Source organism: Fringilla coelebs (assembly GCF_963513975.1).
Source record: "Fringilla coelebs genome assembly, chromosome: 20".
NCBI classification, from domain to species: Eukaryota; Metazoa; Chordata; class Aves; order Passeriformes; family Fringillidae; genus Fringilla; species Fringilla coelebs.
Genome location: NC_140046.1, coordinates 2,027,556 through 2,047,250, shown reverse-complemented (window position 1 = coordinate 2,047,250; position 19,695 = coordinate 2,027,556). Strand labels below are relative to the sequence as shown.

At 40.2% G+C, this 19,695-nt stretch overlaps 1 protein-coding gene across 8 annotated transcripts in view; it reads right to left on the bottom strand.

Annotated features, from left to right (window-relative positions):
* The window catches only part of BCAS3 (BCAS3 microtubule associated cell migration factor), a 293,342-nt gene that overhangs the window by 253,041 nt on the left and 20,606 nt on the right, over positions 1-19,695 (bottom strand). For all 8 annotated transcript variants that reach the window (XM_084218873.1, XM_084218875.1, XM_084218874.1 and 5 more), the window contains exons 8-9: positions 7,604-7,711; positions 5,001-5,077 (exon numbers count right to left, since the gene is read on the bottom strand). In XM_084218873.1, coding sequence (XP_084074999.1) covers positions 5,001-5,077; positions 7,604-7,711 — 185 coding nt within the window. The remainder of the gene's footprint in view (positions 1-5,000; positions 5,078-7,603; positions 7,712-19,695) is intronic.

Here is a 19,695-nt window from a genome sequence, read left to right as displayed (position 1 = left end):
GAAAGCAGATCCATGGCAGAGAGGGAACATGCAATAAATAATGGGTAGAGTGATACTTTTGTAGCAAAAGCTTTGTTTATTACAAGGAAAACAAATCATATAAGTTGTTTTATCTAATTTTTTTTGGTTGGTTGTTTTGGGTTTTTTTGGATTTTTTAGCTAACCAATTTTTTTGTTGTTTATAAACTGTATAAAGCAATATTGTTTATAAATTCCTCTGGGTTCCTTCTAGATGAAAGGCCCTGTGTAAATGTTATTACTCTCACACTGTCACATACTTTCCAAAACTCTCCTATTGTTCTTGTACTTCCTTCTGTTTAAGTATCACCCATAAAATGGAGTAACAGAGCAAAGGAGCAGGATGGACCCACCGAGAAATCAGGTTTGCCACCCAGGGCCTCTTTTTCTTACTTATTTATTATTATTATTAAATTATTATCACTACAGAGGTCTCCTTCCCTGTCCACTCTACCATGGCAGTTTGAAGCATCTGCACTTTGATGGTCGCAGTGCATCCCTTCCAAGTCATTAATTCCATGATTTTGTGATTTTACTGTTACTCCACAGGTCCAAACACAGAGCTTTCACTAAAAGTATCAGTGGCCTTTCATATTCATTAGGCCCTGCTGTTTAATTTAGCACCAATTTGATTGATTTCAGGGCAATGTTTAATCTCAGATTTACTTTCTTATTTTGTTCAGACTTGGACAGTGACAAATAATAAGAGTTGCCACTGAGGTTGTTGTTTCTGTGCAGGACAATGTCAGATGGCTTTGTTTGCCCTTTACCATTAAGGATTTGGGTGCTTTAGATAAAAATAACTTATATAGAAACAAAGAGCACTTCCTGTTTTACATCTAATTTGTAAAACTGTCAGAGCCTGGAGATATGACAGACAGACATCTTGGGGACTGAGGCCTCTGTTGTGGCTTTATGCAACTTTTTTGTTGTATTTACATTTTCCTGCAGTGGAGCAAAACCTCCTGCAAGCACCAAAGCTGTTTGTACCCATAAATCCACCATGGTGCTCCCTTAAAGACCTCTCCAAAAAGTGTTTCAGCATTATCCTGGAATGGTGAGACACTGGTTCCCACAGCCAGGAAAAAAAAACTTTTATAAATAATGCTGTTAAAAAGAAAAAGCAAAATTAAATCAACATTTCTCAGGGAAAAACACCATGAAGGGGTAGGTGCTCATATAAATGTGGGTGTTTAAAATTAAAAGTGCTTATAGCAATCCACAGGGACATACTTGGCTCTTCTTCACTGATCAAGAAAATCCTGTGACTCAGGAGCTCCCTTCCCACCTGCCCTGAGGACTTTCGATCAGGGCTGATCCCCCACAGACAAAGGAATCCTGTCAATTATTACCCCGTGTGGGATAACCAGGAGAAATGCCCACAGCTGAGGAGGGAAACACACACAGCTTCTTGAAGAATGTGACTCTTCAGGCATTAAACTTCTTCATAAGACACCCAGTGTTTTTACTTTAAAGTCAAGAGCTCGAGCTGCTTCCTATGAGCCCGACAGGGAAAGGAATTCCAACAGAAATGTCCAAAAAAGCCTTGAAGATTTCCAGACCAGCCTGTGACAAACTGAAACCACCAAATTATTCTTTGTGTGTGAATGTGAGAGCACACAGCAATCCCAAATCCAAAGTGCAGATCAGAGCATCCCACACCATTTGCTTTGGGGGTTTTATTCACTTGGAGAGGTGCAGGGCATTCAACATCCACAAACTGATTTTGGCTTGTGGTGAGGAGCCTTTCCAGACTTTCTATACAATAAACTACTCTGACTAAAATCTGCAAAATTACCTCTCAGGGCTCTACAGAACAGCATCAATAGAAACATGGTGCCAGCTAATGGCTGCAATAAGTGTCTCCATCCCTGGGGAATCCTGGATGGAGAATATATCAATATGAGGAGTGAAGGGCCAGGGAAGCTGAGCAGGCCCTCCTTATCAGACACAGGGATGATGCCACATGCATGATGTTATCTGGGAGGATCTCTACTCAGCCCAGGGGGTGGGCAGGATATTCTTTATGGAGAAGGAAAGGATCCATCAGGCCATATTCATAATCAGCAATGCTGCATTAAGTAAGCAGTTTTGGAGCGAGGAGCACTGATGGAATAGAAATCAATGGAATTCAGCTTTTCTGCAGCTTTTCTTTAGAGCAAAGTAGGGGCAAAAAAAGCCTGAGCATCACTTTGGTTTCTGGGCATCCCTTTGGTTTCTGATCCTTCAGTCACATGCAGAAAAGGCTCTGAAGGAAATCTGAACCACAATAAAACTCTGAGCTATTTAAGAATCTATTTAAAATCCGCACCTTGACACACACAACTAGTCAGGGAAACACATTCTTAACATAAGCATCAAATGAATTTTTTTTTAGTTTGGCCACATGAGCACCTAAACCAGTGCAGGATGTGAAATTCCTGCTGGGCTTTCTCCTCCCCTTGGTGTCTTTTCTTAGGGAAAAGGAGCTGGCTCCAAGCACGAGGAGAGCAGTGATGGATGGAAGCGACTGCCATGAGACTGATGTTCTGCTTTCTCCTAGCAGACGTTTGAAAATCAGAACACCCACAGGGTAGATTAGGGGATATCCTGGTAATTTTTCTACAATAGTTACAGCATGTTTTCTCTCCACGTTTAAGCACCTGTCTTAAATTCCCTCTCCCAGTCTGGAGCACCTGTACACTGAGGTTTTGTTACAAAAGGCACAAATAAAACATTCTGGCTCCCTGCCATCCAAGTCAAATCAGCACATTTCCATGTAATCCCAAGCAGGGGAAAACAAAAGTTTGTCCTATGTCAAACTTGCTCAGGAAAAAATCAGGAAATGCAGGAGTTAAAACACTCCAACAGCAGCACGAACTTGTCCATCTACATCCTGAATATTTTATGGCATATTTATTGTAACAATATATTAAGCTACACATCAAACCACAAAAACAAAAACAGAAAGACAAACACTCCTCATGTGCAGGGCAGCTGCATTAGCATTTCTGAAGAACTTCAAAATTCCTGACACTGCTTTTAATTGGACATTCTGCATTTCATTTCTGTGTATAAATAATCAACAAAACAGACCAGAGCTTCTGCTTCACATTTGTGCTGTCTCAGTGAGGTTCTAAGGCTCCCACACCACTTAGGGATGGAAGACGTGATTGCCACACCATCACCAAATCTTCTTGAAAATAAAGATTTTCCTTTCCCTAAAAGTAACACAAAACCCTACAAAGAGTCAGTGATCCTCAGCAATATTTCTGCCCTTTGTGCCCTGCCTTCTGACCGAAACCAGTCAGAGAATCTTTCATGCTGTCACATTCTCTGGGCAGGCAGTGACATCCCCACAGCTGAGGTGCACCAGCACCAGTCTGGACAGGACCCAGGCTGCCCCAACAATGCAAACAAAAAGGCCTCCAAGACCTTTTCCTGAGCTTCCTTTTCAAGGATTTCTATTTTTTTAATTGATACTGGCACTGTCCTTTAATAATTTTTTCAAAGGCACAGCCAAAGAAGGCAGTCGTGGCCAGTTGGCTGCCTCCCAGAAATCCCTGCAGCTAACGAGGGAGCTCATTTCCATCCCATTTCAAACACATCAGAGGAATTTAAGCCTTTAAAGATACACTCTCAGGTCGAGGAGATTTCAGCACATGAAATGGGGATGCTCAGACAAAAGCTCTGCTGCAGCCCTGACATGCCAGGACACAGCACCTGCCTGGGAGCAGGATCCAGGGAATGGCTGAGCTTGGGATCCTCAGCACAGGTCCCAAAACCCATAAACACAGGGGAAAAAACACAGCTCTGCCCACTCACAGCATGGCACTGCCACAGGGAAGGGCTGCGCTGGCTCCAGCCCTGGCAGCATCCAAAATGCCCCAAAAATGAGACTGTCCTCAATTAAACCAGAGGAAAGTTTCAGAAAATCTTGAATTTCTCATATTAAAAAGCAGCACAGCTGGAGAAATGCACTGGCATTAGTGACATTTTAGGAATTTTTGGACTTTCTAAAAAATAATTTTTTCATTCCTCCAAAAGCTTTAATTTATCCTCTTTAAATTCTACAGCTGCTCCACAAAAGGCAAATCAAAGTTATGTTTAAAAACAGAGTATCCCTGCTTCTCAAAATTAACTTCAGGGCATTAATTTTTAAAAATAAATTGCAGTATCTTAAAAAAAAAGCCCAACTAAATAAGCCCAAAAATTCTCAGAATACACATTTAACTGAGGGGTTTTCTTTACTTTTGGTCTAAAATAAAGCAAGGCTTGTACCCTAATTCTCTTTGATGAAATAAAAGGGAGTGATGAATAGGACACAAATAAATCCTTTCCTATTTGGATCTTGACACTGAATCCCAGCAGATTCCCAGTATCTCACATCCATGGATAGGAAGAAACTGACACCTATTGGCAACTTTAATATTACTGCATGAAGCTGCTTTCCCTCAAACTATGACAAGAAACAACTTCTCCCAAGGAGATTTTTCTATAAATACAGAGATAATATAAAAAAATAATTTCAACTTTTCTAATTGTGACTGAAAATACATCCACAAAAATGCAGACTCTTTTTAAATAATAAAACTTTGACCTTTCCAAAGTAAATTATGAACACATTAAAAAACCCAGTGTGCCTAAAGAACAAAAATATGAACAGTGGGTACATCACTGTTGATGTGGGTTTAATTGCTGATGATGTGATAACCTGGAACTCCCACCTGAGGCTTTTACACATATTTGTGCAAAATGAACAAAAGAATTGCTCAGCTACTGATGGATGGTAGTGTGGGTGCCCTTTACAATCACTTACAGCAATAATAAATACAGAAAAGAGTTAAATATTCACAGAAAAGCATTTGGGTTTGGGATTTTTTTTTAAGCAAGTTTTCCTGAAGCTCCAAATTATTATTTGAGATCTGCTTTGAAGATTTAGAAATAAAGAAACAAACAAAAAGCTCTGTTTTGACCACCTCTGAGCCCCAAATTGTACGTACTGGTAACGAAGAATTTTTTGGTGAAAGTGCAGCTGTCGAAGGCGGCGATTTTCTCCTGCAGGACCACAACGAGGATCCTGAAAACACAGAAATGGAACGTCCACTTGAGACATTAAATGCATTGGTTTAAAGATTCAATATCTAAATGTAATTATTTCAAAAGCATCAATATAAACTCTGCAGTGATGAAGTGCCAGGTTACCAATCCCTGGCAGTTATTGAGGGCTCTCTCTCCTCCCAACCACATGAACTCCACTGCAGGAAGTGCAGGGGGCTGAGCCACAGCAGTACAGCACTTTTGTGATATAGCTCTTGCACTCAAAGCTCCATTAAAAAGCAAGAATGGAGCTGCAAGGCCCTGAATTACTGTCACTGATTCAAACAACAATCGGCAGAACATGAGCTAAATGTCAAATAATCCCACTGCCCACCTCAGTGCAAATCTATTGAAACATTTTATTTGCTAAAAGCGGGGGGGAGTGTAATACCGAGAACATCAGCACACAAACAGAGCTGAGAGCAGCAGAATTTGGGTCAATTAGCATATTGAAGATGTATGTTTATGTGTTTGCTTGCACATTACACTTTTATTGTAAGGGTCAAAAACCACAGGGTAACAGGAAACATGGTGCTGCCTCAAAAAACAGAGCTCAGAGATGCAAATGTGGAAGCAGAGCAGCATCTTGCAAGTTTTAGAACCAGGGAACGCTTTCTCCCACACTGATGACTTCCCAAAATCAAGTTTTCAAAAGCCTGCAATGAAAGAAGCACCTGGGAAACCAACACATAAAACCTACATTTAGCAATATGACACAATTAATAATCTGTTATTGTCTCATTAGGCAGACTGTGAGAAAGTATTTTTTAATTAGCTGTCAATATAGAGCATTATTAAATATTGTTTTAATGGTTTTAATTGTAAAGATACAACATGGAAAAAAATTAATCACATCTCTCACTGACTAAAATACACACCTAATGCTTCATGTGAACATTATGACTGTGTGTTACAGCCTGGAACAGTCACCTTTAAAAAGGGGATGAATCAGCCTCAACTCATATCCTTGGGGAAAGGGTGATGATTATTTCCCAGAAGTGTGAAATCAGCCTTTAACCCCTTTTCCCCTATTTTTATCTGTTTTGCTATAAGAACAATTCCTCTTATCCCATGAGAGCTCAATACCTGTGAAGGACTACATTAAAATCAAAATATATACCACCCCCTCATGCTTACTGATGTTTTCAGATAAATAAATAAATAAATAAATAACATAACTAAAACTACTAATATGTCCAAAACTAATTTAAGTGACATCTTCCAACTGCTGAAACTGCAGGAGAGAAAACCAGAAGAAAGCGTATAAATTCTAACTTTTCCTGCATTGCCTAAAATAAAGGAAACCAATGAAAAATGGGAAAACTTTGACTGCAGGTGGAAGTGTAATGCGTATATATTGCAAAACTATGGATATTTGATGGGAATATTTCCCTCTCCTGGAGATTTTTGTTTTCTCCTCCTTGAAGACACTCTGTCTTTCTGCAGAAATGAACCCCCCAGGTGGATGATTCCAGAGCATTTACTGATCTATTTATTTGCAGTAGCAGTTTACATTTAGTTGCACAAGTTTGATGCACACACCTCATCTGCATCAAAACCAGGCACAAAATCCAAATCATTCTGAATTTTCCAATGATTTGTGTTATTATTTACTGAAGGACCATCCATTCTGGCATGGCAATCTGGATTCCCAAAGAAATGCAGGAATTTCTTCATCCAAGGCTCTACCTTTACCCCATGAACTGGATTGCACCACTCGCCCAGGGCACCTGAGGCCACGGTGACTCACGGCAGTAATGGGAGGGTGAAGGGAGCAGAACTCAGCAGGGCTTGGACCAAAGTCACCACTCCAAATTCTCCCATCAGGAGTGCCAAGGGATCAGCAGGATCCTCACACAAGGATCCTGGGATTTCTCTTCTGCCTTAAAAAGATGTGGCAAACTACAAAGCAAACCACAAAGCTCCAGTTTGGTGTGTCTGGGAGAGATGGGAATTTCACATTAACTCAGCAAAATTTGATTCCATGGACACAACAGATGCTGTTCTCTTGGAACTCTGTGATCCTCAGCCTCCAGAGCCATTTTCTCTCTATCCACACCCAGAGATGCTGCTTTGTTATTTGACTCACTGGAACATTATTCCCTGCAAACCACAGATTGCACACCAGGAATGTTTTGGATGTGCAGGGAGGTAAAACCTGACAGACCAACACAAAGAAGAGACATAAACTCCTTAGTGCTCTGTGCTGTTTAAACTCTCTGTGATCCCATTTCCCCAGCTGTAGGTGGATCATGGAGGATTTCAGCAATTCCTGCTCACCCTTTAGCACAACTGAAAGAAGCTTAAATGATTTTCTTGGTTTGAGCTTCTTAAACCAAAGCCGTGGGGGAAGCACATTGATGTATTCCAACTGAAATACTCCTTGAGAAACACAGAACCAGGAGAGTGAAAAAAAGAAAATCAGGGAGGTCATACACCAGAAATTGTATTTATTACCAAAATCTGGCATGCCCTAACACACAAGGAATGCAGTGAGCGCCCTTACCTTTTATTGCAATGCAGGTCATAAATAGGAGTTTTGAACTGGATGGACTTGACCATCTCTCCTGTTCTCAGGGAATACAGATCCACACAGCAGTAGGGTGGGCTGGTGCTGAAAGGAGTAAAAAAAAGATTTTAATGGAAATCAGGACATTTTAAAAACTGGGATTTCATTCTTTCTGCCTCCTTATGTTGCTTAGCACGCTGAAGGAAAAGTCAGAGAACCACAGAATTATTAAGATTGGGAAAGACCTCCAAGAACATCAAGTCCTGGACCCAGAATTCCAGCAATCCCAGCAGAACCCTGGAGAACAAAGGGTCAATATAAACCTCCAACATTAAGAAGGAAAATTGAATAATGATCTCCACGATGGCCATCAACCTGTATTGTGCAGCTATCAAACACTTGGTTTCTTTTACCACCACGAAGACTTTGGAAGTTTTAAACCACATCCTAATACAAAAGTACTCCTCAGAGTAACCCTCTCCTACAGGGAGGACTCTGCCCAGAGCAGCAGCTGAGCTGCCTGGGGCTGGTGGAGACACCTCACCCAGAATTTACATTACATCCCTGACGGACTTTTGTTTGAACCGTACAGATCTTTTCAACTCCTTGTGTCACTTTTATCATTTTTATATAAATAAAAGCTTTAAGGCCATTTCTTAATAAAAAAGGCTGAGTGGGAAAAGTGCTGAGTGTTCGATAGGGCCGAGGAAGGCAGTGGTGGAAACCCTTTTAGGGGCTGAGGAGAGGCTTTGATGTGGCAGCTCTGTTCCACAACACCTTTCTCCCCCTCCAAGAACGCATTAAAACCTTGGCTATTTCTAGGTCAAGGAATATGAAGGAGCACAAACTGCCAGCTGTACAAACACATCCTGAGCATTGGTAAAAGAGGGTGTTCCCCCCTGCCCGTATCTGTTTTATTTTACAGAGTTTCACACAGTTCCTACCCCAGCACTCACTTGTCTCTTGGATCTGCTCAAGCTGCTCGAGAATTTTCTGGAAAGCTGGAGGACAAATGTCAACTGTTTGCCCTCAATGCCTCAAGATCATAAAATGGCTTATACAGTTATGCAAAATATACAGTAATGTATAATATACAGTAAATGCATAGCAAGACAACTGTCAGAAAAATAACTGAAAAAATAACTTTTGACATTTTGCCCACTGAAATTTTTCCCAAAATATACATTTTTCTAGGCTAATAACTAGAGGGTGCAATTTATTACTTCAAGCACTTCAAAGGCCCTTCAAAAACACCTTTAAACCAGTGAAACTCGAGTCAGTTCCTTCACATTAAAGTTCACTCCTGCTCGAAAACACCGAAAGCCACTGCAAGATCTACGTACAAACTTTTTTAAATAAAGTGATTTATTACCTCCAGCAAATTGTAATATTGATAGAAGGGGAATTTCAAAACAGGAATCTCCAAAGCTAAAATATATCTAAAGCTAAAATATAGCTAAAATTATATCAACACACTTCATAGTGATTACTATTCCCACATCAGCCTGTTTTGAACAGTTTTTCCAATGTATGGGTAATAATTCTGTCACTCAAATGCATTATTATTATTATTATTATTATTATTATTATTATTATTATTATTATTATTATTATCATCTCTTGGCTGATCATGGTAAGGCCATTTTACCAAAGCTTTTGTCAACTACACTGCGTAAAACCTTGAGTTCTAGTGCCAATAACCAAGGAATATCATGGAATCACAGAATTCCAGACTGGGTTGGGTGGGAAGGGACCTCAAAGAAAGCTCATCCACTTCACAGGGACACCTTCCACTATCTCAGGTTGCTCCTTGTCCCCTAGCCTGGAATAGTTTATATAGATAGGCCAGAAAGACTCTGAAATTCTGTCTGAAATAAAATTCTTGCGAATTAGTCCCATAGATTATCAACAAATATTCATTATGTATCCTGACTGTTCAAACAGCTGCAGAGAGAGCAACTTCTTTAAAGGTAATGGACACAAATCCACCCACAACTTTAAAAAATGTGGTAATAATAACTGTATAAATACACTCAGGCCTTTGTATCGTCCTCTGTTGGAATACTGCAGGGCAGGGATGGAAGGGAAACAGCAGATGCCTCATCCAGCTGGCACTTGGTGACATCTGTGCTTGTGCCCCATGACAGCATCACCTCCTCCCAGATCTGCTGGGTCCCACCATGGCACAAAAGCTCTGTGCAAAATGTTAGCACAGATACAAACACACCACTCAGAACACTCGTGCTTTCTTAATGGAAAAAAAAAAAAAATTAAAAGGAGAAGAGTGATGGAATCAACATGAGGCTGATTTTTCTGTGCCTTGAAGCTTTGCTTTACCAAGGGTTGATTTTCCTCCTCTCTGCCACACAATGAACATCCCACTCAAAGAGAGATGGACCTCAGTGACAGGCAGGTCTCACGAGTCTAGAAAGGAAAAAAAAAGCACTCGGAGGTGTAAAACTGAAATAAAACTTTTGCTGAGAAAGCTGCCCTGTATGAAATGTTCTTTATGTGAGGATTTTCCAGTCAATTGTGGCCTTTAATAAAACCTTTGGCCAATATCACTGCATTTTATACCACCTTCACAAAGTTTCTTTAAAGCCCAGCCTAAAGCACAGACTTATTTTCATTAATTACTTTTGGTGCCTTTAAGAGGCGACAAAAATATTATAACTTACACTGAATTCCTATTTAAAGTAACTAATAGTTCAACATAATCTCTTACTAGGCCCAGCTTTAACAACCTGCAGGAGTAAAAAAAAAAATATAAATAGAATTTGCTGTAAAGATTAGGTTGCTAAGAGCCTGAACTGGAATATAATTTCCAAACTTGTAGAGACAACAGGTGAGAGAAAAGTGACAGCAATTCCAAGGAACTGGCTGCTCAAGGTATACCCAAAGGATTTGCACAGCAAATTATTCCACAAAGTTGGGTTGGTTCTTTTTTAATTTGTACTCTATAAAGCATCAAATCTACCAATAAGTTAATAAGTTGCTGGTTAAAAAAGTCTATTTCCATGTGGGAATGAGGAGGATGCTGACAGGGACCCAAGTCTTAAATCAGCAGGGGTGGTTACAATTCTCCTGTTCCACCTCTCTGGTGCTACACAGAAGGAGAAGAGAAGCAAAACAAAACCAGAGCACAGAGTTAATTAATTGAATATTGGAAAAATTCCTGCCTGAACCTTTACACTGGAAAGTTGAAGCATGAGATTTGATTATGATCTTTGTAGCAATATTAGGAACATGGTGAGACCACAAAGGCAATTCTGTTCTCCTCAAGGGCCCTGAAGAAGGTTTGCTCAGATTAACAGATTTCAATTCTGGAAGGATCATCTTCTCTTTCCAGGCCATGCACAAAATGTCCCAGAAGCTCAAAGAAATTATTTTTTACCAAGCAACCTAATCTTGTCTTAAAAGACTTTGACCAACAAAGAGTCCTCTATTTTTATGGTGAGTGGTTCCAACATTTTGATCCTTTTATTTTTATGAAATTACTTCTTGGTGCCTGACACAATTGGTACATATTCTGCTTTTTGGCTTCTGTGTCTCTGTCAAGGACACAAAAAGGCTCATTGCCTTTAGTTACCTTTTGTCAGTAACCACCCAGAACAGTCTAGGCACCAAGAAAATGAAAAAAACTTTTGAGCCTTAAGTTTTAAGGTTTGTTTTCCAGCCTAGCACTAAACTCCTCTAAGCCCTCCTCAGCAGGGTGATTCTCCCATTCTTTCTAGGGGATGCACACCAGAATGAAAACTTTAAAAACATAATAAATGCAGTTATTTCTTTCTAAACCCCACTGCAGAAAAAGCTTTCATTAGGACTTTCATCATCTATAGGCTCTCTGCATCCCATCTTTTCAAATAAAAGCTTGAGGACTCCACTCTGTAAGTAATTTTCTAATTCATGGCACTTAACAGATTCATTCAGAATCAGGAAAAGCAGCACAAAATTTCTCAGAAAGTGACACTTCCCCCAAAATGTGTGTGCAGCACTGACTCACAAAGCAGCAGAGACATTTTAAGTGCACCACAAATTGCAAAAAGCATGGAAACACTTATTTCTAAATAAGAAAAACCTGTACCAACCTTAGACACATGTTACTAAATCTAATCCTTTAAATACAAGGGAGGGAGTTATTCGATACAGCACTAAAATAGTTGTGTTAAACTCCAGGAGATACAAACTTCATTGTTGCATCTTCCTCAAATCTTTTGATCACGTCTATCAGCCCAGAAAAAAAAATTCACTTTATCTCTGTACTTCACCATTTCCAATGAAAATATTTTTATACTTGCCTATGACACAAGAAATCACTAAGTCTGCAGAAAGCATTTTGTAACAGGTAAAATGAGTCAGGGTTCAGGCTCAGGAATCTACTTTTTTTTTCATCAAAAGGAATAATTTTATTTCTGTTAGTTCATCACTGAGGCATGCCTTCACAGGGCAGGGTCTAACTGCACCTGGAATGACCCAGGAAGGACTGGCTGAGGGATTGGTTGAAGGACTGGTTTCTGTCCCCTGAATAACTCTGGCCATGGTCTGTGGGAGAACCTGAGGCTCCACAGTGACTTTCCCAGTTCTGAGTACTTTCAACAACCATTATTCCAGTGCTTTTCCATGGAACCAACAACTCCTTCACTTCCCATCTGTAGTTGAGGTGTCAGACATCAATTAGAGGGGGAAAATTTAAGATTGGGTTTGTGCAAATACTGATTATTGCAACAGATTCTATGAGAGAGAAGTAAAAGGGGAATCCTTTAAAATATCAAATAGCAACCTCCAAATTCTTTATTTTGGCAGCTCTTCCCACATCCAGCAGCACATAACATGCTTTGACAGTGGTACTCTCTCTGCTACCCCTCACTCTCATCATCACAAGATTCTTTCTGGGGTTGAGGGGGTTTTCTTGGATTTGTTTTTACATTTCAGGACGCAGAGAGCCACCGAGAGCCCAGAGCCACCTCGGTGTCCCCAGCATGTGGCACTCCCGCCATGGAGTGTAAAACCCAGCACAAGCTGCCTCCGCAGCTGCGACCTTTGCAGGGAGGGCCGGGTGTGACACACTTTCCACTTCAGTGAGACGTGCCACATGTTCCAGGGCAGAGCTGTCCCATCACATTTCCGCTGGGTAACGCAGGGAGATTAGCGGCAGCTCCGGAGACTGGTCTGTCTACTTGGCCGTGGCTAGCACTGAGGGGAAAGTACAGCTGGAGCTCCACCTGAGGAGCAGGATCATTATTTCTGGTATATTCTGGACTAGATTTTGCTTGTTTGTAGCTAAACAACCTTTTTATACACAATTTATGAACCTGAACTGGCTGTCTTTGATCATTCTATGAACACGCAGGAAAGTGAACACCTTTCTGTAAATCTTCATGAACATAAGCAAAGATTAAATTCTGACAGAATACAACTGCATTTATCATACCTCTATCAACCACTAATATTTCTGTGATCAGCTGATTAAGCCACAATCTGATGTGTTTCCCCCAAAAAATACAAAATCAAAGAGCTGTCTTGCCTTTCCTACTGTCAAATGAAGCAGAACTCACCACTGAAGAAACGCACATAATTTGTATTGCAGCGAGAGCCACACGGATCTCCAAGGTCATCCAGGATGGACCAAAATCAAAAATGTAGCAATTTTTGCATATCAAGAGACAGTCACATGTCACATCTTAAGAGGAAAAGATCACATTTCTGGGAGCACAACTCTGAGGGCAAATTGATGCTGAAATACCTCAGCTCCAGCCAAATTCCACCAAGCACATGTAGAACCCAAACTGAACATTTTGTGGAGCCACTTACAGCCTCAGCTAGACACAGATTTTTAAAAGTGCCAGGATTTCTAACATTCCATAGCAACAGAGCTTTTTTCTTAATTCTGAGGCATTTGTACTGGCAATATTTCCTGGTATATGAGAAGACAGCACAGTTAACACAGATTGCAGCTGATTATTTAAGCATATATACAATTATTGTATATATCTGAGGCACGTTCCTCTTCAACCTGTGAGGACTAGAATCCCCACCTCGTACGCAACCGCACGTTCAACAAAAATCTCTTCCTAAAAATCTCTCCCTGCTACCGCTAAAACCTTTACGAAGGACCAAATATTTCATCCTGTTGGTTCTTGTAAGCCATTTCATTCCATTTCTGGCTCGTTTCTCTCCCCCTCTCCGTGCTCTCCCCTCATGATTCACGCGCCTCGCAGGCCCCTCGGCCTCTCCCCTCAGCACCAACAAAGGCCGCGCTAAGCCGGCGGCTCCAGGCCCGCCCGCCCCGCCGTCCCAGCGCCCTCAGAACCACTTTGGGGCTTCACCACTAAGCACAAAACCTTGCCCTGACCTGTCTGAACTAAAATTCTTTTGCCCTCGGTGTCATTAACGGCGTAAGAAACCCGTGGGGTTGTGCAACACTTCATCACCTGGGCATTAGGCAGCCTCTGCCGGCGGTTGCGTGACGGAGATCATTAGAAGATGTCTGTCAGCTGCACAGGACGCTGCCGAACCTTCATTGTTTATATGCCAGTTTATGGCTCAAATGACAATTCTTGAGGAGCTTGAAAACAATCCCGCTTCCAAGAAATAATTAGAGGGTTTTAGAGTGCGTATGACTGAAGCTGAGCAGGAATGAGCTCAGATCTTCTGGTTAAAGCACTTGAAAAGTGCTCTGAACAGCAAAGCTGCTCGGAGGTTCTGGTCACATCAGGTAGGCCAGAATTTCCCCAAGTGCCCATTAATTACATGTTCTTAGCTATTTCTTACTCTGTTTTATAACTTGAATCACAGACCATGTTCTACAGATGCACAGAGTTCTCACCATAGCTGAACTCACCAAAAGCTGGGTTGAAATGATGAAATAATACCTGAAAATAATTACTTGTGGAGCCTCACGAGCAGCAAAACCTTCAGTGTTATAAATTGAAATTTGCAAAATTAAAATTTAAAGCTAAGATACATTCATTCTGTTTAAAAAAAACAAACTAAAGAAAAATAATAATGATATCAGATTTCTTAAAATTGTATTTTAATTGTCTTTTTCTCTACTGTGGAGATTTAAAAGGAGCTCATCCATATATGAATGGTTGAGCTCAGCAAACTCCCATGACATTTTGTCTGCATATTAAACATTTTTGACAAAGGGAAAGGAAAAGCACAGGAAGGACTCGAGAGAGCCCACGGTAAGGGAGAAAATGGCATTCAGTAACAGATGCAAAGTCAAGTTGTAGAGAATTATTCGAGTGGCAGCAGTTGTGTAACAACACAGAAAAAAGGGCTGGAAGTTGAAGCAGTTTGCAATCAACTGCTCCAACTACGAGCAAGAAGTGACTGCACTTGTTTAGGAAAAAACAGATTAAAGAGCATCCTCTGTGAGCCCACTAGGGTCTGATGGCTTTAAGAGTCCTCAGAAAAAGACAGCAACTTCAATCATCCTGAAATTTCTGCTTTCTAATGTCCTTTAAATCCTTCCTACACTACAGAACACAGGAATAACTCTAAAACATGTAAGAAAAGAAAATATAATCCTCAACTGCTCTCCGGCTCTGTCACGTTGATTTATAACAGTTATTTCTAAGACAGACAAAAACACACAGATGCAAACAATTACTCTATTTTTGTAGGCAACAAGTGAGGTGGGTGGTAACTGAGAAATTTTGAAAAATCCTGTCACAATATTCCGTTTTTTCTGAAGTAACCCTCAGCACACAACAAACGCTCGCCACATCAGAGACTTTCCAGGGCCTGAAGGGCCACTTTGATTCCAGCCCGCTGCAGGCATTAGTGGGGACGTAATTAGGGTAAAAAGTTCAACCACAGTTCCATGTCTAGAGTGCTGCCAGAAATAAATTTCCTCTCATTCACTGGTTTCTACTGTACCCTCCCTGAGAAACATATTGAAAACACATTTATCTTTGTAGAGTTTGTTCCTCTTCTAATTAACTTTATAGCGTTTACAGTATTTAATAATTTAAAGTGGAATTTAAAGTGGCCCTGGAAGTGGCAGCCCTGCCTGTAATGGTGCTGTGCATTATCTTTTCCCTGTGGTGCTTCTTTTGACAAGTTACTGGGGGCAGCTTTGTGCTCCAGCTGGTTTTATCTGGACTTCCTTCCCTCCATCCTTCCCATCCCTTCATCCCCTCCCTGCATCACTACACACAAAGGGGCTGGAACAGCAGTAAAACAAAACTGCCTCAGCTCAGAAATCTGCTGTCCCAAACCTCCACTGCATCCCAAGGATGCCTTGGAAAAGGTTCATCTTTTTACAGCTTCATAAATCAAAGCTTTAGAAGGTCAAAACTACCCCTGGTTCTCACCAGCTGGTCAAGGTTTGACCCCAAATACTCAGTTTCTCCCAGTTTTGATCCAAGATTAACAGTTTATTATAGTTCAAAGGTTATTTCTTATTCTAGGTTCACTGAGACAAACATTTGGAGTATCAGAGGAACTCCAGAGCTTTCCTGCCCTTGGTATTTACACATGGAAACACCACCTTATTCCATTAAAGCTCCATCTCCTGCCACTGGAATCCATGAGAAAATTCACATAATTACACATATAATAATTCACAAAAATTCACAAAATTACACATATAATAGAGCAAACATCACTTCAACATTACAAAAAAGTACATTTTTATAATCACAGAATCAAGTTACAAGAAAAATGGAAGAGCTCTTTTTAAGATGGAGATTCTATCTTTAGCACATAGCTGCCCCATCCAGCATCACTAAAAGGAATTTAAACTACTTTATTCCTGCCTCTCTCAGGATCTTAAAAGCCACCACACAACCTGCTAAGGCTAAACTGAATTTTCCCAAAAGAAATCAGAGAGGAAAATGTTTTTCATCTGCTGGAAGGGAAGGAAGTCTGTGCAAGGCAGCTGACACCACACAGCTCTGCAGTTAATGAGGCTTTGCAGTTATGCAGCAGCACAAGAACTTCTGGGACTCAAATCCCCAAAGGGAACAGAAATGAGAGAGATTTGCCCAACTTTAGTGGTCCTACTTTACTTTTCTGAACAAAATAATTAAATTAAATTTGCTTTCTAGGCTTGAGAGTCTTCACAAAATCGGAGTTTCGCACAGTCTTCAATAAAAGCCCACAAATACTTCACAAACTTCATGAAATCTATTTCACAGTGCCCAACACAATTGAAAATCACAACCATCTGGCCCAGACCACTTTTGTGTGTGATTTCAGAAAACAAACTGCATTTTCTATCCGCAGTGACCGCACCCCTCGCGCAGCCCGTGGCAGGGCTGAGCCAGGTGAGCCCTCACCATCACCACTAGGAAAAAACCAGAGGAAATTTCTGAAATTTCAGGGCTTTCCAGGCAGAGTTCCCCTGAGCAGTGTCTGGGAACAAAAAGTTCATTCACCAGAGCTCATTTCCTCCTCCTGGGTGATCCTTGCAGGAGCTTTGCTGTTTGTGTCTGACAAATCATTTCCCAGCCAGCTCATCTGAAGCACTAAAGCTACAGACACTTGGAGTGGACACTGGATTTTAGCACTACCCAGTGATTTGCCAGACCCTGACCACGCTCACATGACTCTGAAATATTAATTGAGAAAATATTAATGCTTTAATTGTGCTGTTACTCATGGGAAGCTGTGTCCTAAACCTGAGCACTGCCATAAACACATTCCTGAGCTGAAGCTGGGTTAAGGTTAGCAGGATTTCATCTACGGTAGCCAGGAGAATAAAGCACACGCTTCCTGAAAATCTGCTGTCAATTGATTTGCCTTGTAAACAGATCAGCAGGAGAAAAAAAAAATGCTGGCTAGCCAAAGTCACACATTTTGTTTGCTCCAACTACTCCTCCTTCTTTAATTTACCCTAATTTCCTCTCTCCTCCCATGATTAATAAAGATTACCTCTTGCTTCTCATGCCCTTGAATGACCTCCATCCAATTCTTCAAGTCAACCAAAATTTTCCACCACTTGATAGCATCAAACTAATTCATCTTTCTAAAAATATAAACTGGAAAGCCAACAGAGGCTAGAGGCTGCTGAAGGGGCCACTGCCTGAACTCCTGCACTCTCCCCAAAGGCCTCAAACTCTTACTTTTTAATCACCTATTACTGATTGTTTAATTAGTTATACCTGCAGCATTAGCTGATTATTATACAGCCTATGTAAGATTATGGCATAATCTGCTCATCTTTAGCAAAATTATTTGGCTGTTTGGACACAGGACAAGGGAACCAAAATATCAGATGCTTTTTGTAAGGATGGCTTAGAGATCCAGATCTGGAGAGAGGCTTTAGGAGCATGCAGTGTCAGCACAAGGGCTCTGGCTTCCCTGCCCCCTCCTCCCTGTCCCTGCTCCTTCAGGTGCTTTTATTTCCCTCCTGGAATGGTCCTTTTGATTATTTTCAGCTTTCTTGTTACCTATATTATCTACTGAAAGGCAAATTTGCAATCTCTCCATTTATTCTCAACTGGTTTTCTAATAATCTGAATTAAAACAGAATTATCCTGGTTGGCTTCCCTTTACACTTCTCCATTAGGTAAACTGAAGTATTTATTTAACATTTACATTTGAACAGAATGAAAGCAATGTATTTTGGACCTCTCTGGTGTATTTGAAAATGTTTTTACAGATCCAGTCTGTTCCAAACTATGGCTTCAATAACCCATGTGGGGAAAATAGAGATATCTTAATGTTTCACCACCTGGAAATGCATTAATTTGCACCAAACCCATCAGTTAATTTTGTGTGTCTATAAAGATTTGTTGGTCTTATCACCAGGAACAAGCAGGCATGTCTTTACAACCCTCCACAACCCCAAAATTTAGTCAGATTCTTTCTTTTTCGGTTTTCCTTTTAATTTGCAAATCTTGTAATCTAAGACTGAAGTTGACTGAACCAACCTCTAAACCAGCAGAGAAATACCAGCCAAAAACCACAATCTGTTTCCCATTTCTGTGTCAGGACTGCATCTTTTGGGGGGCTGTGAAAACAATTGTTTTGAAAAGATTACACAGTGAATCACAGACTGGAAAGGGACCCTTAAAAATCATCCAGGTCAACCCCCCTGTGAAACATTTCAGTCATTTTACTAGCTGGAAAAATTTGACTTTTAAAATACAAAAATGTGTGCACCAGAAAATCAGATATGAGGCAAAATTCCCATCTTGTTGATGAGTATGAAATGGTCACATACAACACCAGAAAACAAAATCTATTAGTAGAAAATTCATCTGGGAGTTAATTAATAATGGTAATAACAAAGAATTATTTAGAATTTACAATATTATGGTGTTGAAAACACATGAGGGCTTTTTTTCTGAGAAAAGCAGAAAGTGCCCAGGATCTTTGAATTATTTTCCATTAACAGGAATACAATAACACAACAAAAATAATTATCTTCAGGGTTTGTTCATTTCTCAGGTACCTCAGCTTCTAAAACAAGACTGTGAAGGAAGGTTTTTACTAAACCAACATATCCTTTACATATATAAATACACTGATTGGATAAAGACAGAGCAGTATTTGCACCTCTAATTTATAAATAGTTAAACTTAAAGGGCAGGGAAGAAAATAAGAAAAACCACCATACACCAGTTTTTGCAAGTTGTAAATACATAAAGAAAAAATTCACCTCTCTGCTTTAGGTGGATTTTAATTCAAACATTCATGGCAGGTAACATTAATATTGCAATTTCACACAGTAATACCAGAGAAAGGTAAAGATTTGACAGTTCTTCCTTCACACACACAGTGATTAAATTCTTAATTGAAAAAGGTGTGGCACAGAATTAGTCTTACAACTGTAAGAAGATTTACTTCAACTGCTCAGCCATTAAATGGCTGTGTAGAGGATTAGTCCTAAAAAGCAAATATTTTCCTGTAGGTAGAGATATAAATCCTGTGCATTGTCTGAATCAAACATAAAATATCTCAAGGGCCTCTTTTATAAGAGCAGTGATACAACAATTCTGGAGAGAGCACAAAACAAGACTGTAAACTGATTTTTGTAACTCAAGGAAGGAGGTTTAACATGTATTTTGCTAATACATGTGTATTAATACAGTGTGTGGCTGCAACAATGAAATGCTTGGTATTTGTAATTCATT